The sequence below is a fragment of the Lepidochelys olivacea genome (genome assembly GCF_965140295.1).
Source record: "Lepidochelys olivacea isolate rLepOli2 genome assembly, chromosome: 10".
Classification (NCBI taxonomy): domain Eukaryota; kingdom Metazoa; phylum Chordata; order Testudines; family Cheloniidae; genus Lepidochelys; species Lepidochelys olivacea.
The window spans coordinates 83,676,730-83,703,470 of NC_140420.1; the positions used below are offsets into that span (position 1 = coordinate 83,676,730).

The 26,741-nt window shown below is 46.1% G+C and overlaps 1 protein-coding gene and 1 long non-coding RNA gene across 6 annotated transcripts in view; one reads left to right on the forward strand and one right to left on the reverse strand.

Annotated features, from left to right (window-relative positions):
• GOLM2 (golgi membrane protein 2) overlaps window positions 1-3,103 on the reverse strand; it is a 31,661-nt gene extending 28,558 nt beyond the window's left edge. For all 3 annotated transcript variants that reach the window (XM_084641257.1, XM_084641258.1, XM_084641256.1), the window contains exon 1: window positions 2,630-3,103. In XM_084641257.1, the coding sequence (XP_084497383.1) occupies window positions 2,630-2,956 (327 nt within the window). In that variant the 5' untranslated portion in view covers window positions 2,957-3,103. The remainder of the gene's footprint in view (window positions 1-2,629) is intronic.
• Window positions 3,104-3,334: 231 nt separating this feature from the next.
• On the forward strand, window positions 3,335-25,901 carry LOC311527352. 3 transcript variants are annotated; one of them, XR_014713316.1, is made up of 6 exons: window positions 3,335-3,510; window positions 3,691-3,998; window positions 16,902-17,017; window positions 23,644-23,731; window positions 24,185-24,518; window positions 25,243-25,901. It is a non-coding gene; the product is annotated as an uncharacterized lncRNA (long non-coding RNA). The 3 variants fall into 3 exon arrangements; XR_014713317.1 differs by having other exon boundaries at window positions 3,342-3,510; window positions 24,238-24,518; XR_014713318.1 differs by lacking the exon at window positions 3,691-3,998 and having other exon boundaries at window positions 3,352-3,510; window positions 24,238-24,518.
• The last annotated feature ends 840 nt before the right edge of the window (window positions 25,902-26,741 follow it).

The window sequence follows — 26,741 nt, forward strand, 5'->3', positions numbered from 1 at the left end:
AAGTAGGATGAATTTGATAAATTTCACACAAAAAAAACCCCACCACTTGATTTCACTGAAATAATGATGAAAAACTCAACAAAAAAATTGGAGTTTGGAAAATTTCAGCCAACTGTAACTTACAAATCACTAAAAAAAACAAACCAAAACAAAAAAACCCAAAAAAACCACACCACTATCCTGGTACTGTACAATGTAGTTTTCCAAGTGCCTTAAGGGTCAGAATTTCCAATTAATTTTAGTATCCCTGTAGAACATACTTTTTAGTAATTAACCAAACACAAACAGCTGCGAAGTCAAATGCAGTAGTAGTATTTTTTTTTTTTAAATTCTGTATCATTTGTTTTCCAGAGAGGTATATCAACTTCTAAAAATACATACTTAATCACACTATTTTCTAAGCACTCAAAAGTTAATTCTCAGCAAACACTGAATTATTGGAAGAACCTATCACCTCAGTGGCAAGATCTAAATAGCTCATTCATTGTTGCAGTGGGAAATAATGACTTCACTACCGACAGACCAAAATATGCTGGGCTGCCATTTAAGAGGCAAAATTTGTGGTGCTCTCCCACCATATTTCCTGCTAATCGGAATAAGATGCATTTTTCATTTAGACATGGGATAATTGCTGTTTAAGTAGGACAGTTTTTAAAACCAACCTTGACAGTTCTTATTTCAGCAGGTCAGTCAAATTCCACTTACCAAACTACACCATCACACTTCATATCATGCTATTTGATCATGATATTTTGTTGCAAAATTAATTGTGTGATGTGAATCAGAAAGAAAGGCATTCAAAAAAAGCAGTAAAATTTGTCACACAATGGTATTTCCTTAAATTCTATGACAAAAATAGTAATTAAAAAAGTACAAACTGTTCAACCACAAGACCACGATCCCCAGCTCCATTCAAACGACACTGCACTTACTACCATACAAAGTGTTTCTTATAATATTCAATCACATCACTCATCTCAAACTATTACCACCACATCTTTAGTTTCTTACTATTAAAAAGAGCTGCTTGTTTAACACAGCCTGGCAAAGTTGTCATGAAAATGTACCCCATTAGCACAAAATCTATTCATGCACTCTTTTCCATGACAAACCAAATGGAAAAATATCATTTTGCATAGTTAGTTTAAAATATCCCTACAGAGTGGACTAGCACCAGCCATGACTGATTTTAGCGAGGAAATTATGAAAGAAAAAAAGGTATTTTTTGATCTTTCAAAAATCAAAATAAACTTTCTATACAGAGTTTTGCAAGATAAAGTGGTGAAGAAAAGTGCACAGGCAGGTACTATCTTGGTTTTTCAATGTGCTGTTTAAACGAGTTATGTTTCCATAACAGGTCACCCATTAAGCTAGACAGAACAGTAGTTCCCTAGCTTTAAAGCTTCGGATCTCTTTTTCATTAGTCAGAACAGATCAGATCAATGGAAGAAAACGAGTTCAAGAAAAAATGAGCTGACCTGCAGTATATTAACCCACTTCCAAGGTTATACTCAAATAGCCAACATCCAACACTGGGTAAAGCCTTGAGTTTGTTTCTTGCACCCATTCCATCATCCTTCAGGAGCTGCAAAACGTTAGGATAACAAACTCACTAGCCCACATATCTATTCAGGGGACACCATCACAGGGCCTAATAACATCAACCACACTATCAGAGGCTCGTTCACCTGCACATCTACCAATGTGATATATGCCATCATGTGCCAGCAATGCCCCTCTGCCATGTACATTGGTCAAACTGGACAGTCTCTACGTAAAAGAATAAATGGACACAAATCAGATATCAAGAACTATAACATTCATAAACCAGTTGGAGAACACTTCAATCTCTCTGGTCACGCGATTACAGACATGAAAGTTGCGATATTACAACAGAAAAACTTCAAAACCAGACTCCAGGGAGAGACTGTTGAATAGGAATTCATTTGCAAATTGGATACAATTAACTTAGGCTTGAATAGAGGCTGGGAGTGGCTAAGTCATTATGCAAGATAACCTATTTCCCCTTGTTTTTTCCTACCTACACCCCCCCCTCCCCCTTCCTCAGACGTTCTTGTTAAACCGTGGATTTATGCTGGAAATGGCCCACCTTGATTATCATACACATTGTAAGGAGAGCTGCCACTTTAGATAAGCTATTACCAGCAGAAGAGTGGGGTGGGGGGAGAGAAAACCTTTTGTAGTGGTAAACACCCATTTTTTCATGGTTTGTATGTATAAGAACATCTTCTGTATTTTCCACAGTATGCATCCGATTAAGTGAGCTGCAGCTCAGGAAAGCTTATGCTCAAATAAATTGGTTAGTCTCTAAGGTGCCACAAGTCCTCCTTTTCTTTTTGCGAATACAGACTAACACGGCTGTTACTCTGAAACCTGTCACTAGTCCTAGAAGAGGCAGCAATAGTAACTCCCAAACTCTGCCCTGAGGTTTGTTATTTCTCTATATTGGGCACTGGAGAGGACTGAGAGTGGAAGGAAAGAAGAGAGATCCCCGACACCAGGGAGCACAGCACCGCAGGAAGTACAGAGGGACTCTCACTTCCAGGGGTACTTTTCACACACACACCCCCCCCAGCCCTGCCAGGACGTCAGCCCCGCACCCCTTTACCTTGCTGTCCTCGCATCTGGTAGCCTGGCTGTCCCTGGCTTGCAGCTGGCCGCTCAGGTGTCTGCAGTCCGCCTCCTTCTGCTCCAGCTGCTTCTGCTGGGAGTCCACCCTGAGCATGAGGTCCGAGTTCCTCTTCTCCAGCCGCCCGCGGGCCACCTCGCCGCGCCTGGCCTGGCCCTGCAGCCCGGCCACCTCCTCCTGCAGCAGGGCCTGGCGGGACGCGGCGCTCCAGTAGTTGAAGGCGAGGACGGCGATCAGCACCAGCAGCGCCGCGAAGACCAAGGACGGGAGACGGCCGCCCCTCCTGTTGGCCCCGAACCCCACCATGGAGGAGGCCGGGGGGGGGGGGCTTCGCCGCGCGCCGCCTCCGCCCACCGCTGAGGGGAGAAGCCGAGAACGGGGCCCGGGGAAGGCCCCTCAGGACCCGGCGGGACGGGGGGAGGCCCCTCGGGGCAGGGCTACGAGGGGGGCGCCGCAGAGGGGGGCGGGGCAGGGGCCGCTCGCGGCGGCCGAGGGCACCCGGAGCGCCGTCCCGCCCCGCACGGGAGAAGCGCTGCCGACCCCGCGCGCCCTCCTTCCTCCTCCCGCGCCGGTCCCGGACCCAGCCGGCGGCTCTCGGGCAGGCCCCGCCACTTCCGCGTTACCGCGTCTCGCGAGAAAGCCCCCCCCCTCCCCCCGAGCTCTCGCGAGAGCCCCGCCGCCGCGAGCGGGGGGCGTGGCGGCCTCTCTCGCTCCGCCGGGCCGCCGCCCGCGGGGGGAGCCGTGTCAGCCCCGACCCGCAGGAAGGCGGGGGAGTCCCTGGGGCGCCTGAGAGGCGGGCGCGGCGGCGGCGGGGGCGCGCGCGCGCTCTCCTGGGCTGGAAGCCCGCGTGACGGGGGCAGGTACGGGAGCGGGTGTGGAGGCGTGAGGGGAGGGGGGTTAAGGTTTTTGTAGTGACCCAGCCACGCCCCGTCTTTACTCAGGCCCAGTCTGACGGTGTCTCGTCGGCGCATTAATTCCAGGGCTGCAGCTTCTGTTTCTGAAGAAAAAAAAAAATTTTTTTTTTTTTTTTGAATTTCCAGAATTGCCCCGTTGAGGTCCGTTGTTGGGCGCTCCTGGCGTGAGGGACGAGGCGTTGCCTTGGGTCAGAACCTGTCTTGGAGGCGAAGCGAGGAGCAGGGTGCCCTGGTCCGGTCTCGGCCTGGCCCAAGACGGGCAGCAGGGAGCCTGCAGGTTCCCTCACGCAGGGGCCTCTCCCAACACGCTGCGTGGTGGCCTTCCCGTGCAGCCACCCACCCTTGCTGGTGGCCCTGCTGTCATTTTCCCCTAAAGTCCTTAATTAACTTCAGGAAAAACAAATCGAGATGCACATACGCGCCTCCAAATCATGGTAAACGTATCGAATCTTTTTGCAGACTCCATAATAAAGATAATGTATAGGTGTCTCTCTTCTTTACAGGGCCTAAACAGAACAGAAACACAAATAAGGTGCTCTGCAGGTTCTTTGTCTTTTTTGGTGTTGCTTCTTTTCCTTTTTTTGGGTTGCTTTTTTAAAAAGACTTGCGAGCTAGTAAGTCTGCTGCTGTGAAAAGTGATATTAACAAACCTACAAATTTCAGAGTAACAGCCCTGTTAGTCTGTATTCGCAAAAAGAAAAAGGAGGACTTGTGGCACCTTAGAGACTAACCAATTTATATGAGCATAAGCATCTGATGCAGTGAGCTGTAGCTCATGAAAGCTTATGCTCAAATAAATTGGTTAGTCTCTAAGGTGCCAAACATACAAATATCACTTTTCAAAGCAGCAGACTTACTCAGTCCTGGCAAGCCTGGGGACAAATTAAGCCCTGGCTGGGGAGGTGGGTAGGGGGAAGGGGAATGCATGACAGGCTGGCAGAGGCAGCAGGGGGTGAGCCCCATGATCAGAGCCTTCTGCCTGCCCCTCCAGAGCTGGAGCCCAACCCTACATCTCCAGGAAGGTGGGGAACTTACTAGTTACCTCCTCCTCCAGTATTTGTGTCTCCCGAGAGAGGCAGGATCCAATCCCTGCTGGTGGCCCTTGTGGAGGGACCACTGCTTCACTTTCTCCCCCAGTCACTGCCCAGGAGTCTGTGGCTGTAAGAAAAGCCTCTGGTGGCCATATTTGAGAAATGCTGTCTTAATGGGCCCAGTGGTGTTTAATATATTAAAGATCATAAAAGGGGGGTGAGTAGTGAGGTAGCAAAGTTTGTAGATGGCACAAACTTATTTAGATTATTAAGGACCAGAGGATATTTTGAGGAATTTCAGAGGGATCCAACCACACTAGGTGAACAGGCAATGTGATAGGAAGTAAAATTTACATTAGAGGGAAAATTTAAATCAGTCATGCACATAATGAATTTCTTAATTAATTGTAACAACTCACTGAAGACTTCAGCTCAGTGTACAGCTGGGGTCAGAAAAGTAAACAAGATGACTTGTACTCCATGCTACAGAGGAAGGTGAAAACTCCCCAAGGTCTCTGCCAATCTGACGTGGGGGAAGATTCCTTCCCAACCCCAAATGTGATTAGTTTGATCTGGAGCACATGGATGAGACCCACCAGCTGGAAATCTGGGAAAGAATTTTCTGTAGTAACTCAGCTCTCCCCATCTGGTGTCCCATTGCCAGCTGTTGGAGATATTTGCTAATAGCAGTTGCGCATGGGCGGTATGCTTTTGTAGGCAGTCTCATTATGCCATTCCCTCCATAAATTTATTAAGCTCTGTTTTAAAACAGGTTAGGTTTTTTGTCCCACTGCTCCCCTTGGAAGGCTGTTCCAGAGCTTTACTCTGCTGATGGTTAGAAACCTTTGTCTAATTCCAAGCCTAAACTTATTGATGTCCAGTTTATATCCATTTGTTCATGTGCCAGCATTAGTCTTTAACGTAAAAAACTCCTCTCCCTCCCTGGTGTTTATCCCTCTGACATATTTATAGAGGGCAATCATATCTCCCCTCTGCCTTTGTTTGGTTAGGTTAAACAAGCCAAGCTTAAGTCTCCTCTTGTAAGGCAGGTTCTCCATTCCTCTGATGATCCTAGTACACCTTCTCCAGCACCTGCTCCAGTTTGAATTCATCTTTCTTAACCATGGGAGACCAGAATTGCACACAGGATTCCAGATGAGATCTCACCAGTGCCTTATATAATGGTAATAACACTTTCCTGTCTCTACTGGAAATACCTCACCAGATGCATTCTAGGATTGCATTAGCTTTTTTTCACAGCTAGATCACATTGGTGGCTCATAGTCATCTGGCGATCAACCAATACACTCAGGTCTTTCTCCTCCTCTGTTGCTTCCAACTGATATGTTTCTAACTTGTAGCAAAAATTGTTGTTGCTGGTCCGTAAGTGCATGACCTTGCACTTTACACTATTAAATTTCATCCTATTTCTATTACTCCAGTTTTCAAGGTCATCTAAATCTTCTTGTATGATATTCTGGTCCTCCTCCTTACTGACAATATCTCCCAGTTTTGTGTTAGCCACGTATTTTATTAGCAGACTCCCAACATCATTAATAAAATCATTTTGTGCCAACATCATTAATAAAAATGTTAAATAAGATTGGCCCCAAGACCCATCCTTGAGGAACTCCAATAGTAACCTCCATTCAGCCTGATAGTGCGCCTTCCAGCATGACTGACTGTAGTCTGCCCTTTAACCAGTTCCTTACCTTCCTTTTGATTCTTGTATTAATCCCCATCTTGTCCAATTTAAGTGAAAATTTCCCATGTGGAATTGTATCAAATGCCTTACTGAAATCCAGGTAGATTAGATCTACTGCATTTCCTTTGTCTAGAAAATGATTTCCTTCTCAAAGAAAGAGATCAGGTAGGTCTGGCATGATTTACCTTATGTAAATCATGTTGTATTTATCCCAATTACCATTTACTTCTATGTCCTTAACTACCCTTTCTTTCAAAATTTGTTCTAAGAATTTGCATATAATTGAGGTCAAACTACCTGGCCTGTAGTTTCCTGGATCAGTTCCCTCCCCCGCTTCTTATATATAGGTACTATATTTGAAATTCTCCAGTCATAAGGTAGAATCCCCGAGTTTACAGATTCATTAAAAATCTTTGCTATTAGGTTTGCAATTTCTTGTGCCGGTTCCTTTAATAATCTTGGGATGCAGATTAGCTCCCCCACCCCAGTTTGGTCCCATTAACTGTTTGAGTTTGGTTTCAGCTTGGATACAGTAATTTCTACTTCTGTATCCTTATTCCCATTGGCCACCATGCCTCTGCACCCAAAATCCTCATTACCCTTTTTAAAAACTGAGGCAAAATATTTGTTTACATGTTGTGCCGTGCCTAGATTATCTTCAATCTCGACCCCATCCTCCGGGTTTAGCAGTCCCACTGCTTTCCTTGTTTTCTTTTTATTTATATGGCTAAAAACCCTTTTATTACTGGTTTTGAGTTCCTTTGCAAGGTCCAACTCGGCTTGTTTTTTGGCAGTTCTCACTTTTCACCTGTGCTTTCTGACCTCCAAGAGTAGCTTCCATTCCTTGTAGGTTTTCTTTTAATCATAGAATCATAGACGATAAGGGTTGGAGGAGACATCAGGAGGCTATCTAGTCTAACCCCCTGCTCAACGCAGGACCAAGCCCAACTAAATCATCCCAGCCAGGGGTTTGTCAAGCTGGGCCTTAAAAACTTCTAAGGATGGAGATTCTACCACCTCCCTAGGTAACCCATTCCAGTGTTTCACCACCCTCCTAGTGAAATAGTGTTTCCTAATGTTCAACCTAGACCTCCCCCACTGCAACTTAACACCATTGCTCTTTGTTTTGTCATCTGCCACCACTGAGAACAGCCAAGCTCAATCCTCTCTGGAACCCCCCTTCAGGTAGTTGAAGGCTGCTATCAGATCCCCACCTCACTCTTCTCTTCTGCAGACTAAATAAGCCCAGTTCCCTCAGCCTCTCCTCATAAATCATATATCCCAGCCCCCTAATCATTTTTGTTGCCCTCCTCTTGACTCTCTCCAGTTTGTCCATATTCTTTCTGTAGTGTGGGGCCCAAAACTGGATGCAGTACTCCAGATGTGGCCTCACCAGTGCCGAATAGAGAGGAATTAATAACTTGTTTGAAATGTTTGCTCTTCCACTTTGGTCTGCAATCCTTCCCTATGATTTTTTTCCTGTTGTCTGAGATACAGGCAACAAGATGCAGGCTTCAGATAGTTTCTGCAACTTTGACAAACTAATTCCAAGACTCTTCCACATTCAGATCCTTGAGTTCTTCAATTCTTACGGGTATACCAGGCTGCTTGCACTCCTTAACATTCAACACCTTAACAAAGTAATTTGTAAACTTGTCTGACAATTCTTTCTGCATTTGGAAAGTTTATCGAAGCTCATTATCAACAACAAATTACTTGAATCAGCATGCCCAGGGTTTACTAGTAACATCTGTCTTGGAAGAGATTTCATGTCTTTTAAGGGTAAAAGCAATCTGTCTTGTCAAAAGCCAGAGTGGCTCCCAGTCCTCTGCAACTTTCAAAATGCTAATTACTGTTTGTCCTAATCTGGGGAAGGGGGTGCCTGACTACTCCTGGGGTAGGGGAGCATAGAGGAGAGGACAGCATCTGTGTGTTTATAAAGAAAGCTGCAGGACCTCAAATCTTCTCCCTACACATACATACTCTTTAAATGTACTGTTACATCTGCAGGTACAGCAGCAGCTGAGTCTTTCAAAGTCCCTTCTGCCTTTTCTCCCTGCTCCCTTTACTGCTCCTAAAGTAACCAGTTGGGGGAGCCATTCACATGGACAAAGCTCTTACAAGCCACCTTCCTCGAGCCCAAGCTTCTCAGTTCATTCTTGGGTGGCAGTAACAGATGCATTCCACACCCATTAACCTGCCACTTTCCAGCAAGTGCAGGGAATGTGGGAGCAGGAATTAAAGCCATAGGAGTAGGGACCACTGGGAAGAGGAACATACACACAAACGCTTGTAAAAGAGCAAAGTGAAAGACCAGGAAAATAAAAAGAAAAGGACAGACAGAGAGAAAATAGATGGTGAAAGGGGAGATGGAGGTGTTGGGATGTGTTGTAAAGGGACACTGGAGGGGTGGAAGCTGACCCAAGAAAAATTAAAGGTTGTGAATCACTAGCCTGAGTTCTAACTTCAGTTCATAAACAGCTAAACAACAATCTCCCAGTCACTGAGATAGGATGAATCTTCGGCTGCAAAAGGCAAATATTAAAGCATGTTTTCTACTAGGGGAAAATATGTGCTTTTACCTCTAGGGATAAAATTATACATGGAACAGCTTGGGGAAAAATGGCAATTAGATCAATACATTTCTTTATGTAAATGAAGTCCCTTTGAGTAATATTCATGGAAGGCTTTTTGAGGATAAGTAGCTTGGAGGGTTGTTATAGGGGATTGTTAAGATATATGTTGCATTATGAAAACAAGCTGAGACACATCTGGGGTTATAATGAGGTTGAATCAGGTGAAATGGCAGAATGTTGTGAAAAAAACAGTCTAAAGAATACACTTGTGTACAGGGAACAGTAACTGATTTGAAGTTTCAAGCCAATCGGGAGGAGGAGAGACATCTGTTCGTGACGAGTGGTTGGGGAGTTTCAGTGCAAAGTCAGGCAGTGTGAGAGGGGATGCCTTCTTTAAATCACACTTGCAAAAAAGAAAGAGTAATTTTTAAAATGGAAGTTACTGTGGTGCCATTCCAGACCTCCAGGCATCCATGTACCTGTGATATTCCTTCAGCAACAAACAACCTCTGTAGTGAGGGTAAAAAGCAAGAAGTTCTGAAAGGCTCCACTAGAGATTCTGAACAGCTATTAAAAAGGTGAAGTATTGTTTTAGACTCTTTATTTGTAATATAACATCTGCCACACCAAAAGGACTGTCCTTGGAAGAAGTGGCCCTGGGAAAGGGTTTGTCACCTGTAACTGTGGGCTGGGCTCCTGAAGGGGAGTGCAGTCTCTGTTCAGCTCTGATGGACATAATCTGGTGGGACAGAGGCTGACCAGCAACATATGCTGTGGAAGGGTACACAGAGATAAGAGAGCTCCCTTTTCTCCAGAAAGAATGACCAGAGAAGAGGAAAGCCTTGCTATGGATCACTCTGTGAACAGGGGTAGACTTGGATAGACCAGGGCTGCTGTCAGATCTTGCCAAGGAGGAGCTGACTGGGGGCTTGGTAGGACCTGCAGAAAGCAGCCTGAACAGTGCTGTAATCTACAGTCTACCAACAGGCTGCAGAAGTGGGGGAAGGATAAGACCCTGGACATTGAGACAGAGCTTGCAGAAAACCTAGGGTGAGCAGCTTCTTCCTTTTCAAGGTGCTAGCACAGGTTGGCTGGCCCTTTAAGAGGAATTGGGGACCTAGCAGTAAACCCTTAGCTGATCCTGTTCTGGATTCAGTTACAGGTAGTGATCCCAGCTGTGGAAGGGTCAGGGAGAGCCACAGAGAAAGGGAAGAGAGCAGGTTTCTGCTCTGATTGAAGGTAGGTGGAAGAGAGCCTATAGGGACCTGGTTATGTTCCTGTGGGGGTCTGGAAGCAGGGAGACTCCTGGGAGAAGTGGCTGGGATCCCTGGGGACTGCAGGCAGTGGGGAAACCTGCTGAAAGAAGGGCCTCCAGGAGAAAAGCCCTGGGAGGCAGTGCTCTGCTTAGGAAGCATAGAAGAACTCTGCGAGTAGGGGAGCGGAGCAGGGACCTTGAGCAGAGCTGAAGAGAGGCATAAGAATCCCTTATCTGTATTTTCAGTTGCACTTTTGTTCACCTGGAAGATGCATGAAATTAAAGGTAAGCTGGATGGAGGGTTAGGCTATGGAAGATGCAGACAGATAGGCCATTATAGTGCCAAAGAAGTCGTCAGCCAGGGTGGTGGAGATGGAGACCCCTGCAATGCCATGCTCTGATGCCAGGTGGGCCATGGTGCTCTAACCAGAACTGCTTGCAGGGCCCATGGTTGGGCCTCCTAGGAGAGGAAGTACCCATACCCCCATTCCTCCTTCAGTGGAGTGAGAGCTGGTCCTAAACCCAGCAAGAACTGGAACTGCAGTGGCTGAAGAGCTTGGACTCCCTCCAGCCCGGGTAGGATGACTTTTGGAAACCGCTGCTACTAAGGGAGAAGGACCCTAGGAAGGGAGCTGTGGTCCAGAAAGGGTGAAGAACTATGTGTGTGTGTTTGTTTTTTGGGCTAAATTCAACTGTCCTGCCAGCTGAGAGGGAAACTGAGGCACAGTTGGGGGGGAGTAACCAAGGCACCAGCTGTTATTGATCAAGATTGCACCCCTTAAATCACCTCTTAGACAAATACAAAGGAAACTAATTAAAGGAAATACATAGGATACCAAATAAAGAACACCTGTCTCTTTAAATTCTGTATTTACTGAGTAATAGTCATCTTTAATTAATACCCATTAGTACTGAAATTATGCAAAAAGAAAACATACAGTGTAGTTCATGGTGACGTGGATTTTGAAGTCTGGTATTGTCAGGGTAAAGACACACTAAGGTAAATGGGCAGGGGAGAGGACGCTGGCTGAGTGCATAATACGTTGGTTTTCATACGGCTGTGCGTTATCGATATGTGTAAATAACGAGCGTACAAGAACTACTTTAAAAGAGCATTGTTTAGGTTGCAAAATCAAATACTTGAATCTAGGAAATGCTGGAATTATGGTTGTCTGTGTAACATTAATTCTGCCCCCTTGTATATCCAACTTGTGTACTGAATGAGACAGGAGTTTTACGGAAAATATGTGGTCACATAATTGAAAGCTAATTTAATACAATCATACAAGTGGGCAGAATTAAGATTGGACTGGTAACTGTAAATCTGGTATTTGCTAGCTTTTGATCACCTGACTTTCCAATCTAAGGGCTTGTCTACACAAACACTTCATTCACAGCAAGCTGGGGTATAAATCTATCCCGCAATGGCCTGTCATGAACTAAGTGTTTGCATGGGCCCTTCTGCTCACTAGAAGTTCTGTATTGTGATTTGATCTACCCTGCTTTCAAACAGGCGTAGATTTCTACCGAGGGAATTCTTGAGCTACAGGATAACTATGCAGACTTTCAGCAGAAGAAAGCTGTTCATCTCAGAAGGGGGACAGCCCACTAGTGTCATGTGCTGGGTCTGGTCATAGTTAGGGGACACCTGGCCGGGATGTGTGCGTCTTGCTCTTCCACCCCAGTATGTGGGGGTCTCTTGCCTATCTGGTGCCTCCAAAGCTGGGGATGGGATGCGATGCGATGCTGGGGCCACGTTCTGGGTACAGAAAGTTTGGTTTGGGGCAGACTGTGTGCATTGCTTCTGCTACTGCTGTAGTGGTGATGTGACCCGGGCTCTTGTTCTAGTGTGTGCCAGCATTTTCCTGAGGAAAACAAGCAAGAGAAGGGAAATAGTGATCAATACTTTATAACTCAGCTAAACCTCGATGGAATTTCATGAGACAAAGAAAAGGCACTTCTTTAGCCCGAGGCTACCTCCATGCCAGATTTCAGAGACCATCCTCAAACAATGGAGGTATTAGATCTTCCCAGAAAAAGGTCTCAAGCATCTTTTATAATCAAAGGTGCTGAGCTACCTAATATAGTTTCTACCAGTTCCTCCTATAACGTATCTGATGGTGCCTGGTTTTCAGGCACAGAGATGTCCAAGTGTCATTCATTGCATTGGTAGTTATCTGTGGGCTCTATAGTAAGACCAGGAGGAAACAAGTCTCACAAGTAGGCCCTTAGAATTTCAAGAATGTAAATTTTGAAAGCTGTAAATATTTTGACTGTGTCCTTTTCCTTCTACGTTTATGGTCACTCGGATACAGTCATAGTCTCTTGGGGCAGAGGCTGTCTGTATGTGTTGTACTGCACCTCAGACAATGAGGCCCTGATCTCAGTTAGGACTCCTGGGCACTATTTTAAGATACACATGTTGTTGTTTTTTTAAAATACCCTCCTAGTAAACATTCCTCCACCCTCTACAAAGCAAGGCTAACCCAGGACTGTTGTGTGCATTTAATGTGACTCTAATTCTTCAAGATATTCAGCTTTTCTTTGACATGTGAATGGTTCTAAAGAATAATGTGCTGCCTTTCTGCACCTCAGTTATCTCCAGTTCCACAAGATTTCCTGGACACCGTGTATTTGAATTGTAATTTGGACATGTTTCTGGCAACAGATGTTGGTCTCATGCTCACATGAGAGAACTAAAAAGAGAACTAGTGAGTTGGTTACCACTGACACATTTGGATTATGAGGTAACTAGAATGCAGTGCACATTCGTAATCTACACAAAAGGTAATATTGGCGTAGGTCGGGGCGGGGGTGTTTGGTTTTTTAAAGGTGCTGAACAGCCACAACTTCAGTTGAAGTTAGTGGTGGCTGCTGATGCTCAGAATCTCCAAAAATCAAACACACACAACTCATCAGGGTGAGAAGGCAATCAATTTAAAAACACCTAATCCTACCCTACATGTGCAATCAACTCACAGGGATTGATCAAACTGATCAGCTGGGTACCTCAAAGCCCAGTAACTTGCATTTGTTACCTCCTGTATTATTTAAACCCTTTTAGGCATACTTCATCCCCTTGTATTGCTACTAAATAGTGTCTTAACATCTTCTAAATTGTGATCTCTAGACTATAAGCTCTTTCTGTGTCTCATGTGTGGAAATTACCTTGCACATTGCAATTGCTACTGGAATAGAAATAATATCTCAGATTCACAGTGTAAAACTATTGTTGGTAGAACAAGTTCACCCTACAATTAATGTGTTAATAACAAATATATAAAAGCTGCAAAAAGGGTGCTGAAGTTCTAAAGTTAAGCATCAAATATCATGAGACACATGATAAAACAGCAAGAGTTGGCGTCTCTGTGAGACTTTCAAGTAGACAAGCTTAGCACACTTCTGCTAACTTGGCTATATGTGAGTTTGCTTCAGTCACCTGCTAAAATACCTGACTTCGGAATATGAAGGCAGTTCTTGCCATGGTTACAAAATGTGTGGGCCACACATTATTTATCCAACCACTGAGCTTTTTGTCAAGTCCTTTATAGTGTTGACCAACTGGCAGATACAACTACACCCAAGTTAGATTTCCTCTTGTTGAATAACTATAATTGTTTTAACAATCCTCAGAGGGGTAACCGTGTTAGTCTGGATCTGTAAAAGTGGCAAAGAGTCCTGTGGCACCTTATTTACTAACAGACGTATTGGAGCATAAGCTTTCGTGGGTGAATGCATGCATCCGACGAAGTGGGTATTCACCCATGAAAGCTTATGCTCTAATACGTCTGTTAGTCTATAAGGTGCCACAGGACTCTTTGCTGGTTTTAACAATGAAAGCACATCAATAACTAAAATCTAACCTTACACTTTAAAGGGCCAAATTCTGCTCTGATGCACAGGGGGGGCTCTCAGTTAAAGTCTCATTAACCTATAATTGCAGATCCTGGAAGGCTGCTTTCTAGTACCAGTAGCTTTGGACTAATAAATATACTTAACCTCTTGTATGTAACATAAAATAAAGGACTTTCTGTCTGTCAAAGGTGTATAAGTGAGAAGTAAATCTTCCTGGAGCCATCCAACACCTACCTAGTCATGTGAGCATAAATAAGTGGGTGCATCAGTACAACCTGTAAGTTTGGGAAGCTCACACTGTATGATTTCACAGAGTGGCTTTTCTTTTTTTTCCCTTTTATTGTCTTTGGGACCAATCCTGGGAGAGGCTTAGCACTCTTGGCTCCCATGGAAGACAACAGGAGTTGAGGACACTCAGCACCTCACAGGATTAGGCTATTTGAGTGTCATGATTATGCCAAATTTGTCTAATCCCTCCCAGAACTCCTCCGTATGCACCCCCAATGCAATTTGACTGTGTTTTTGTATGACAAAATTCTTTCACTCAAGGAAAACTAGAGCTACTGTAGTAATTTACTAAAATCCGTTTAATCTAAAGTAAACAGTATGACTAAGACTCTTAAACAGGGGTTTCAGTAGGAATCTTCGTGTTTTAGTTAACTGTGTCACAGTTCAGCGTCTGAGCACTAGGTGGTGCTGGTTTCCATTGTGCTTTGCCGTCATGAACACAAGAACACAACTGAAGCAAGACTTTTCATCTGTATTGAAGTGCTATAAAACTCTATTGCAAACAATGCCCATCAATTACGGCGTAAGTACTAGGTTAAAATTAACTTAATCAGCAATTAAGAACTGATTAATCCTTTTTAAGGGTTAAGAGATTCAAGGAGAGTGCACTGGGCTATAAGCAATTATGCTGAAATCGTGCTAATTTTTTGTTTTCCCAACCTGTTATGTTAATGGTCACTGCTGCTTTCTGCTTTTGAGTTGGAATACAAGAAAATAGTAGACTTGGAATTGGGATGCCTTGGTTATAGTGGTATGTTGTTCTGCCCCTTGAGCAAGTAGAATGAAAGACATCAAAATGCTACGGGTATCCTACTTATGATTTGGTGAAACCTTTTGTTTTGAGGCTTGGTACCTGAATTTTCATGGTGATGTGGGTTATCTACAACACCTCAATCTATTAATTCAATTGCGTGGTACAATTGGCTTCTCTGCTGAAAAGCTTACTCGTGTGTACAGATCAGAGCTCTGAGTGTGACATCTGTGATGGCATGGAGGCTTCATTTTCTGTAATGGAGGCAGAATGTGCTGTGGTGAAAAGTAATTAGGAAGGAGCCCCACTCCTGCCTTCTTTATAATGACTCAAATGGTTTAGAGCGCTTGCACCAAACGGGATTAGAATCCTCAGGTTTGAGTGCAGGAATACAGCTACCTGAATATTCAGCTTCCTTGTGCTCTGTGTTCTTAGCTAGTGGTTTTGATTCCTGGTTGATTTTTCTTGTAGTCTAAGAAAGCTACAAATTAAAAGCATCCCAGACTATTGGTGTACTAGGTAACCTCTGGTATCTCTGACTAAATCTATAAAGGGCTTTTGTAGTCTCAGACACTCCAGAAAAATGCTAGCTGTTCCATCTCTTTTTGGCCCAACTCATCAACAGGAGAAATAATTAAATCACATGGATCTGAAAATATTTCGGTCATATTTAAGAATCCAAGAGGGTTTTTAAAGGCAGGGACAGATGGAACTTCCCTATTCAATGCATGCTGGGGTGCAGGAGGTCAGATAGGGCCCAGGCCAGGTCACTGTCCTGCCTGTGGGTATGTGGGGAGCTCTGCTTTACATGTAGCCAGGGTGCTCTTTTGGTCCTACATCTCCATGAGCTCCAGCCCCGCTGCTGGTGGGAGTGACATCCCCAGCCCTGCTCCCAGTTCTGGGGTCTTGGCTTGGCAGGTCAGCTTGGGCCCACCAGGATGTTGGTGACGATGCCAGTGGGATCAGGGCCCAGCCAGGGAGGGCAAGCAGCTCCCCACGCTATCTATGGTGGGCCCCAAACCTGAGCTGTGCTGTGACTCTGTGCTCCAGGTCCACTCACACAAATTGGGCTGTCTCACTGCTCCGTCATGACAGAGGAGCAGCTGGGCCAATCCTGTGTGGTGTTGCAACTTGGCACACAGGATCGCAATGCCGCTTGCTCAGACGGCCAGCTTCCCTTTCAGTTTGGGTGGCATTGTGACCCTCTGCCCTGTGTTGCAGGTCACCACTCTGACCTAGCCTGATTTCTGTGGATGCAGTTGCACCCAGGGACCCCAGCTAAAGCCACCTTTGTGTAAAGGACACCCTATAGCAGAAATTTGGCAGGTTTTTTGTATTATAAATAAGATTCTGCAAGTTAATATTGGAAAAGCAGCAGTTTGGTTGACCCAAGGCCTAGAAGGACTGTCCACGTAGATTATGCATTAACCTATTAATCACATGAGCTTTATACAGCTCTGATCTCATTTATGTATCACTAAAATAGTAATTGTTGTGGGTCATTATTGTGTCCATACGGCCATAGTCGTGCTGATAAAGAGAGCAGGGCTGAGGATCCATTATTGTGCTACTCACAGCATGCAAGGGACGGGAAAGCAGCCTGCTCTTCCTTGCTGGGGATCTCAGGCTTGGGGAGCCAGCTGTTTTAGGGCTGGTGTAGCCAACTCCTATGCCACCGGGCCTGCAGCTCCACCTTGTGAAGGGTGAGAGAGGTGAGTTAAGGAGGGGCATGTCTGCAGCAAGCTGCGCTCCAGCAATCCACACCTCCAGGATGGCCCATGGGCATAGTATAAAGCATCCTGGAAGTTTGAAGAAAATGGAGTCGTTCAACAAAAGGGCATCAAACTGGGTTGATGGGTTTTTTTTTCTTTTCCAGATTAAAGGGTCGCAGGGATGGGACACATCCCACACATTTCCCAAGAGATATGCTGGATCCGAGATGGCAATCTAATGGATGCTAGAGATGGAGAATTGAACACATGAAGTCATCAGGTAACTCTGAGCTGGCCCTGTTGTTTGCGTTTTGAAATCAATAAGTTACTCGCAATTCCATAGGGGGAGAATCAAGCCCCAGGCACAGTAAATAAAAGCCAAGTTTTTTTGGCATATGATATGAGAAAATCACAAACAAAATTGATGTTAGCAGGATATAAACACAGACCAACTGCTGCACTAAGAGTAGCTAGCTCGGTTCTAGGCTTAGTTACACAGTACACTGGTTATCTCAGCTGGGGTCTTCACCGATTGCTCTGTTCTTGCCAAACAGGCTGTTAACCAGGACTCCAGTACATTTCTTTGGAAGTCTGTGTGGCCTGCGTCCCATTAAAGTATCCTGTCTCCCCCTCTTGTTGGCGCATCCTATATCTCTCTCTGAGCTAGAAATCACTAGGAGTTACTTGTAACCTCGATAGTGGAGCCCTGGAATTGGATGTGGTGACGATAAACTGGGGCAATTGGTGCTGTCCAGCATGGGGAAATAAATTGGACATGTGTCCTGTCAGGAAGGAGAAATGAAATAACTGAGTTGCTGCTTGGTCAGAGGAGCTAAACAAGCCCTGAACAGTGCTGAGAGGAAGCTGAATTAGCGTTGTGTGGGCAGGTGCTGAAGGGTGTGATGGTCCCACTGAAATCAACGCGATGGTGCACATGCTTGAAAGTTAAGGGTGGACTGCTGGTTCAAGGCATCAAGATGAACAATCTCAGAGGTGTTGGGTCAGGTTACAAAATTATTAAACAAGATTTCGAGGACTGAAATTGTAAAATGAACATATGAAGGTGAAGTTTATACAAGCAGATACTTTATAACAGGGAAGCACAGTTTGGAATGGGAATGACTTGTTTTTGACCCCTGAGAATAGAAACACAGCTTCCAAAGTCAGAAATTTAACAATACACAGCAGTTGTGGTTATGTTTCCCTGTGCCAATACTGTGATTGCAAAAGGAAAGCGATGTAAAGACCAGATGTCCCAATCTCCAAGGAAAGCTTTCTCTAACAAAAATGCCCAGTTATGAAAACTAATAAAAAGACAAACCTTTTGGATACAAGAAAACATTTTAACACTAAGAATTAAAAAGGAGGAAATAACCAACTGGCAAGTGAAGTGCCAGGAAAACACTGCAGAAAGAACTAAATTCAAACAGCAGTGTGGCTTTTTCCAAATGTAGGGCAAGTTGCACAATGCTTTTTGGGCTGTGAATTGTCCTATCACCTGCAGTGGGGTTGCTTGTGAAAGCTCAATCACATGAGTAGGGCCCTACCAAATTCCTGGCCATGAAAATCGCCTCACAGACCGTGAAATCTGGTCCCCCCGTGAAATCTGGTCTTTTGTGTGCTTTTAGCAAATACTCTACAGATTTCATGGGGCAGACAGTGTTTCTCAAATTGGGGGTCCTGACCCAAAAGGGAGTTGCAGAGGGGGGGTCGCAAGATTATTTTAGGGGGGTCCTGGTGTTGCCACCCTTGATGCTGCTGGCGGGGGCTCTGCCTTCAGAGCTGGGCTCCCGGCCAGCAGCCACCACTTTCCAGCTGCCCAGCTCTGAAGGCAGAGCAGAAGTAGGGATAGCCGTACCACAATCCCCCCTACAGTAACTTTGTGACCACCCAGTTCAACTACAAGAGTAGAATTTGGCCCACTGTGCATATTACAATAAACACAATACCAACATACTGGATGCTTATCCTGTTTTTCTTGTGTCTGAACTGTATTAAGTGTCTGGCTAGACAGTTCTTGTCCCAAGGATCTTTAGTCTCCTACATTTACGTAATCCCACTGTGTTTAAAAAAGGGATAGTAATGCATCCTCACTGTACCACTTAGAGAATTGTCAGATTCAGTAGGGAGTCGGGGGTTAAAACATCCCTCTTCGCTTCCATGTTTGGTTTCTAGATGAATAGGGCTAGCAACTAATCAAAAAGGATGTAAAAAGTAATTTCATCATTTGTATTATGAAAAAGTAGCAATCAACATGCAATTACACAACAAAATCCATACATAAAGCAAGTATCAGTCTAGTGAAAAAACTGAAATCAAATGTTATCTCCTCACCATCAAGAGCTACCTCAGCAGGGAAATAAAAAGGTTGGTTCTTTTTAATCACATCCCTGACAGTTAGCAGCACAGTGGATAGTTTATATATTGAGGGTTGCTGATTCAAACTACTCAGAGCATCAGAAGAGTTTGTGAGAAAATTCATTAGCCTGAGGGACTCTGCTTCATGGAGCCATTGTGTAGTCTGGGAAGGGGGTGAGGCAAATCTGTAATCAGAGAAGAAGTATGTTATGGATGATGTCCTTGTAAAGCCCGTGTCTAGGGTGACCCCGCTTGGCGTGACCTCCAGTGGCAGGCTGTGGCAGAACCAGTGGGTTAGACCCTCCACTGGTGTCTGGCCTTCAGCCCTCTGCTTGGGAAACTCAGCTGGCAAACCCCTCTTGCTGCTCTTCAGCCTTCCCCCAGGAAGCTCCTCCAGTTTATCCAGGGACCTCCCACAGTCTCCTAGCAGCTCTCACTTGCTGTTCTTTTGCTACAAGGCAGCTCTGACCCACCAGCACTTTCCTCCTTCTGTGACTCAGGTGTCCTCTCTTAAGCCAAACTGGGGTCAGCTGAGGAGTCATGGGTGCATTGACCTCTTCCCTCAGAGGGCCACTGTCACCCTGTGACACCCTTTACAAATAAGATACACAGGAGGCACCATCAGGGTCTGATGACTGGCTTCTCTTGCTCCTCCTCTGACCACTCTCCTACAGGCATTGGTATTTAGGGAACGGTGCTGGTGGCCCTCCTCCTCCTTTTGATGTCCATCACATGTACTCCCCCTGTGTGGGATGTCTCCCATGTACTTCCCTTTCCTTTCTGCTCCCCCCCAGCCCGAAGCTTGCTCCACATTCAGGAAGCCTCCCACCCCCCAAACACCCTTTCACTGGAGGAGAGAAACATGAGAGGCCCTCATGGTCTGGTCTCCTCCTTTCCTTCCCCAAAGGGAAGTGTGAGGAGGGGCTTCCTCTCCTGGGCCACTCACTTCTCCCTGTGAAGCAGAAGTGGCTTTTTCTGCCTTCACTCTCTTCCCTTGATGGAGGACCTGTACTAGGAGTTTGGGTTTTCTTGATGTTGCTCCACCCCCTGCATCCCAGGAGAGGAGAAGCAATGCAGCAGCTGTCAACAGCTTGATTGCTTTCCTTTTCTGCCTCTCCATCCCACTGCGTGTAGACGCTGCCTCCCTAAAAGCCCTGGGGCTGGAGTCACATCACTCAGCCTGATCACCTGCACTAATGGAGAGCTCAAGAAGGCAAGGCCTCTTGGGCCCAGCTTTTGCTTTCCTGAGTGCCCTGTGAGCCTTGCCTTAAATTGGAGACCAAGTGTGGTGTAGCATCGGTTGATGGGAATGGGGAGAAGGGGCGAGGACAGGCAATACGTGTTTTGGGTCTGATTTATTTCTTTTGAGCAGGCAGAAGAATGCCACTGTAGGAAAGAGCACCCTGTGTTAGGGTCACAACTGCCCTAGCTGAGAGCGCCACAATGGCTCAGCCATAGCCGAGGCAATCCTGTAACTCTGGTGTCCTCAGAACGCCACTTGCTCCTGCTGCCAGGTGGTGGCCAAAAGGTATCAGCCTCCCTCGTGTGACCCCCACCCAACTGGTAGTAGACCCAACTGGTAGGCTCATGGATGGCAGTGAGGACAAACCTGGGGATCCATCGTGAGGAGAAGCTCCTGGGGTTGGAGAGTGGAGTTGGCTGAGGGGAAATGGAGAGAGAAGCCACCTGGTACCAGCTCCAGCACCACTAGGCCTCAGTGCTGAGGTAGCTGTGCGTGTATCACCTCCCTCAAGCCAGCGGGGTGAGGCCCTGTGCCCCGCGGCAACTGGCAGCGCCACAAACGTTGGGCCCCACACGGAAACGTCTCTGTAACAGAGTCAGAAGCCCACGAAGGCTGTGCCTACATTTTGTTGAGTTACAACATCCTTCTCCTACCGATGGTTGGGTCTGCAGAGCGTGTTGGTGGCTATGGCTTGTGGGAGAGAAAGGTGAAAATGCCCTGGGCTTGCTGTCACTTACAAGAAGGTATTTTTGGTTCCATTTCACTTGCTGCACATACTATTTTCCTTCTTATCCCAGTCCCTTATTTTCCCCCATGCTGATCTAATAAACATGTTGCCTTGTGGGATGGCCGTTGGTAGGTGCTGAAACTGAAATGGATCATCTAAAGCAGTGTTTCTCAACCTTTTTGAGACCAGGAACTGATTTGCTGCCTTCCTAAACTGTGTCAGGGAGATCTTGGGGACTGGTGCTGGTCCACAGACTGGTCGTTGAGAAACACTGATCTAGAGACTGTTAGAAGTTCTTCAAGTGGCCCTGCATGAAGTGGGGTTGGATTACTCCCTGGAGATCTCCGGCTGGAGTGGGTTACAGGATAAGGGCCAGTGAGCAAATGAATATGAAGGTTTGATGAGGGAGAAGCTGGAACGGCTAGAGAGAGATACAGGAGCCAGGCAACATGTAGCCGCACCCCGGCCTGGCTGGTGTGCACCTGGAGCCCAAGCAGTATGTTCTGAGGGGCTCACAAAAAGTGTCTCATTGCTACCCTTATTTTACCAGACTCCTTGTGCATCCTAGAGCAGTCAATGGAGGGATCTGTGGTCGCTCAGATACCTCGCTGAGTTACAAGAGCCTGGAGAGAATAGTCACATTTTTGTTGATCTCTTAGACCCCATTTTAATAAAATAGAACACTCTGTGTTTCGATTGTTGCAACATTTTGGTTTGTAAATTTTAATAATAAACGTGTCTTGTTTATTCTGTTTCCCTTTCTTTTGCTTCCACCTGCTTTCTTTTTTCTGTTCATTTTAGAATATCGCCACTCTCTGTTTAAAATATCTCTGTGGCCTAAAATCCATCCCAGCTTTCCAGGTAGAGGCAGTGGGAGCTAACTTAGATTGAATCCAGGAGTGATTTACATCAGGCCAAACTTTAACCCACGTCTCCTAACAGCTGGGCTGTATGGGTCATTACAGTTGCTTTCGCTTTGTCTATTACTTGCGTCATGCCTAAACTAAAAGAAAAAAAAGTGTAATGCCCAATTCATTCATTCATACTAAATCAGTTGAAGCCTGTCTCCAAATAAATTCCTGTAATTAGTTATTGCCATAGCAGTGAGCTTGTTCTGATTGACACTACACTCCAGGGGACTCTACTCAGCAGAAAGGTCCACTCTTGCAGATCCCTTTGCAGCATCAAGTTATGTGCTGGGCAATCTGAAATTTCATTTAAAAATATCTTTCTATAAAATAATAAAACTGCTCAGTGCTGACTTTCTTGCTGCATACAAAAGGCACAGTAAAGGAGGGAAGGCAACAATATTGCAACCTTAATTCTGCCCCTTATAGAATCACAGAAATGTAGGGCTGGGAGGGGCCTTGAGAAGTCATTAAGCCCACCCCCAGGCAGTGTGGCACAACCAAGTAAACCTGGACCATCCTTCAGAGGGGTTTGTCCAACCTGTTTTTAAAAACATCCAATGATGCGGATTCCACAACCTCCTTTGAAGCCTGTTAAAGAGCTTGACTACCCCCTATAATTAGAAAGCATTTCCTAATATCTAACCTAAATCTCTCTTGCTGCAGATTAAACCCATTGCTTCTTGTCCTATCTTCAGTGGACATGGAGAACAATTGATCACCATCCTCTTTACAACAGCCCTTAACGTATGTGAAGACTCTTACCCGGTCCCCCCTCACTCTTCTTTTCTCAAGATTAAACATGCCCAGTTTTCTAACCTTTCCTTGTATGTCAGGTTTTCTAAATCTGTTATCATTTTTGTTGCTCTCCTCTGGATTCTCTCCACATTATCTGTATCTTTCTTAAAGTTTGGCACCCAGAATTGGACACAGTACTCCAGTTGATGCCTCACCAGTGCTGAGTGGAGCGGGACAGCTACCGCCCATGTCTTACATACAACAGTACTGTTAATTACCCCCTAGAACAATATTAGCCTTTTTTGTTGCTGCATCACATTGTTGACTCATATTCAATCTGTGATCCACTATAACTCTTAGATCCTTTTCAGCAGTCCTACCACCTCGCCAGTTATTCCCCATTTTGTAGTTATGCATTGGATTTTTAGCTTCCCAAGTGAAGTACTTTGCACTTGACTTTATTGAATTTCATCTTGTTGAATTCAGACCAATTCTCCAATTTGTCAAGGTCATTTTGAATTCTAATCCTGTCCTCCAAAGTTTTTGCTGCAGTTTGATGCAATCTGAAAACTTTATAAGCATACTCCACTCTATTATCCAAGTCATTAATGAAAATATTTAATAGTACCACACTCAGGACTGACTTGTGAGCTCCCTACTAGATACAACCTCCCAGTTTGACAATGAACCATTGATAAGTATAGTCTCTCAACCAGTTGTGTGCCCACTTGATAGTGATTTAATCTAGATGACATTTCCCTAGTTTGTTTATGACAATGCCATGTGGCCAGTAATCCCGTCAAAGAAGGAAATTTGGTTGGTTTGGCCTGATTTGTTCTTGACAAATACAAGTTAGCTGTTCTTTATAACCCTATTATTCTCCAGGTGGTTACAAACTGATTGTTTAATAGATTGTTCCAATATCTTTCCAGATATATAAGGGCTTGGCTACACTTGCGAGTTGCAGTGCAATAAAGGAGCCCCGGGCAAACTAGCTCACTACCCGTCCATGCTGGCAAGGTACGTAGAGCGCTCTGAGTCCATGACTACAGCGCTGCTGGTCTCCACCTTGGCGAGTGGAGTAACATTTGCTGCACCCCCACGGGAGCACCGCGTTGCCAGTGTGGACAACCTGGTCCATTAGTGCGCTCTGATCGGCCTCCAGAGGTGTCCCACAATGCCTGTTCTGGCCACTCTGGTCATCACTTTGAACTCTACTGCCCTGCCCTCAGGTGACCAACCATCAGACCTGCCCTTTAAATTCTCTGGGAATTTTGAAAATCCCCTTCCTGTTTGCTCAGCCAGGCATGGAGTGCTCTCAGTGCATCTTTCCAGGTGACCATGCCTCCACGAGCCAGGCGAACCCCAGCATGGAGCAATGGCGAGGTGCTGGACCTCATCAGTGTTTGGGGGGAGGAAGCTGTCCAGTCCCAGCTGCACTCCAGCTGTAGGAATTACGATACCTTTGGGCAGATATCGAGGGACATGATGGAAAGGGGCCATGACCGGGACGCATTGCAATGCAGGGTTAAAGTGAAGGAGCTGCGGAATGCCGGCTGCAAAGCGCGAGAGGCAAACCGCCACTCTGGTGCTGCCCCCGCAACCTGCCATTTCTACAAAGAGCTGGACGTGATACTTGGGGGCGACCCCACCTCCACTCCGAGTACCACCATGGACACTTCAGAGCCCAGTTCAACAAGGTGGGAGGAAGAGGAGCAAAGCGGAAGCGAGGGTGCTGAGGCAGAGGAAGACACCCCAGAATCCCTAGATGCATGTAGCCAGGAGCTGCTCTCAAGCCAGGAGGAAGGTAGCCAGTCGCGGCGGCCGGTGCTTGGGGAAGGACAAACACCAGAGGAGGTTCCCAGTAAACGGCTTTTATTTTGGGAAGAAAGTTATTTGGTGCGGGCTCTTAGGGCGAGGAGGGTTAGGGCTGTGCGCATGCCTAGATGCGGAGTAGGGCGTTGATGTGCTCTCTCACATCGTGGTAATCGGCCTCAGTGATTTCTGCCCAAGTTCTAGATGAGACCTTTGAAATGTGCTTGCACAGGTTTCGTGGGAGAGCCACTGTGGTCCTTGTCCCAGTAAGGCTAACTTGTCCATGCCACTGTGCCGTGAGGGGCCGGGGGACCATTGCTGCACACAGGCAAGCTGCATATGGGCCAGGGCAGAATCCGCATTGCAGTTGAAGGCCCTCCCTTGCTTCCCAGGTCACCCTCAGCAGCGAGATAGCTTCCAGGATGAACTCCTGTGGAAAATGTGGGGACAGTGTTCAGTATAGGGACCCCCTGCCACTCTTGGCTCTCCCCAAGGCACAGAAACCCAGAGGACAGTACAGCCGTGAAACAATCAGTCACGCTTGACCCTGTGCTTACTCACCATTTTGAGACTTCTGTGGGTTATGTGCACTTGCTTTGGGACGGGCAAATGATGCTATTGTGTAGACTGTGCTTGCACTTAAGTACAGGGGAATCATTGCTCTGTCTGGTGTGAACAATGCTGCCTCTGGTAAGTGTTGCATTTTGCCTTTACAGATGCAACCGTGAGATCTCAGCCATCCGTGTTATCACAGGCCGAAAGACTCCAAAGAATCAGAAAGAGGCCACGTAGAAGCAAGGAAGACATGTTGCATGAAGTAATGCAGCATTCAAGTAATGAAAATTGAAAAGTGCAGGAGTGGCGGGACAGTGAAAGGAGGATCCGCCAGCAGAATGAGGAGCGCTGGCACAAAAGCGCGGTGCTCCGGCAGCAAAGCCCGGATCGGCTGATAAGGATAATGGAGCGCCAAGCAGACTCGATCCAGGCACTCGTAGCCACGCAGGCGGAGCACTACTGTGCCCGACCCCCCCTGCAGCCCTTGTCCCAAAGCTCTTTCCCTTGTGCCCCCATGTCACCTCCAACCCACTTTCCCCAACATCCAGGTTCTTACCACCACCAGCTGCCTCCAGCACTTGTAGCTTCACCACCCAGCCCTGAAAACTACGACCCTGACCCTCTGCACTCAACCCCCATCACCATGCAGTACAGCCATCCTGAAGTGCAGCACTCATTGCACAGCAATCCAGACAGGAAGGCTGAGTATGATAACAAGACATATGCAAATCTGTGATTGAACCGTTCCCCACCCCAGCCCCCTGCCCTTTCTGTTTCCCAGGCAGTTGTGTTTCTTTTCAGTAAATGAATTTTTCTTTTCAATAAATGGATTTTTTGTCTTTGAAAACATTCTTTATTATTGCATAAAGTAAAAGATACCTTAGCCCAGGAAAGAAACAGGCACTGCAAGTCAGCGTAGCAAACACAGATTCCTACTAACATTGGAACCACTGCACTTCACTCCTGTGTAGGGCACCAGACATTACTGGTGGCTATCAGCCTCAAATTGCTCCCTCAAGGCATCCCTAATCCTGGCAGCCCCACAATGGGCCCTTCTAATAGCCCTGCTCTCTGGCTGTTCAAATTCAGCCTTCAGGTGTTGAACCTCCGAGTTCCATGCCTGAGTGAATCGTTCATCCTTCCCTTCACAAATGTTATGGAGGGTACAGCACAAGGATATAACCGCAGGGATGCTGTCATCGGCCAGGTCCAGCTTCCCATACAGAGAGCACCAGTGGCCCTTTAAACAGCCAAAAGCACTCTCCACAGTCATTCTGCACCGGCTCACCCTGTTGTTGAACCGCTCCTTGCTGCTGTCAAGGCTCCCTGTGTAGGGTTTCATGAGCCACAGCATTAAAGGGTAAGTGGGGTCTCCAAGGATCACAATGGGCATTTCGACTTCCCCTACGGTGATCTTCTGGTCTGAGAAAAAAGTCCCGGCTTGCAGCTTTCTGAACAGGCCAGTGTTCCGAAAGATGCGTGCGTCATGCACCTTTCTGGGCCAGCCTGCGTTAATGTCAATGAAATGCCCACACTGATCCACAAGCACCTGGAGAACCATAGAGAAATACTCCTTCCGATTAACGTACTTGGAAGCTAGGTGGGATGGTGCCAGAATTGGAATATGTGTGCCATCTATCGCCCCTTGGAAACCCATTTG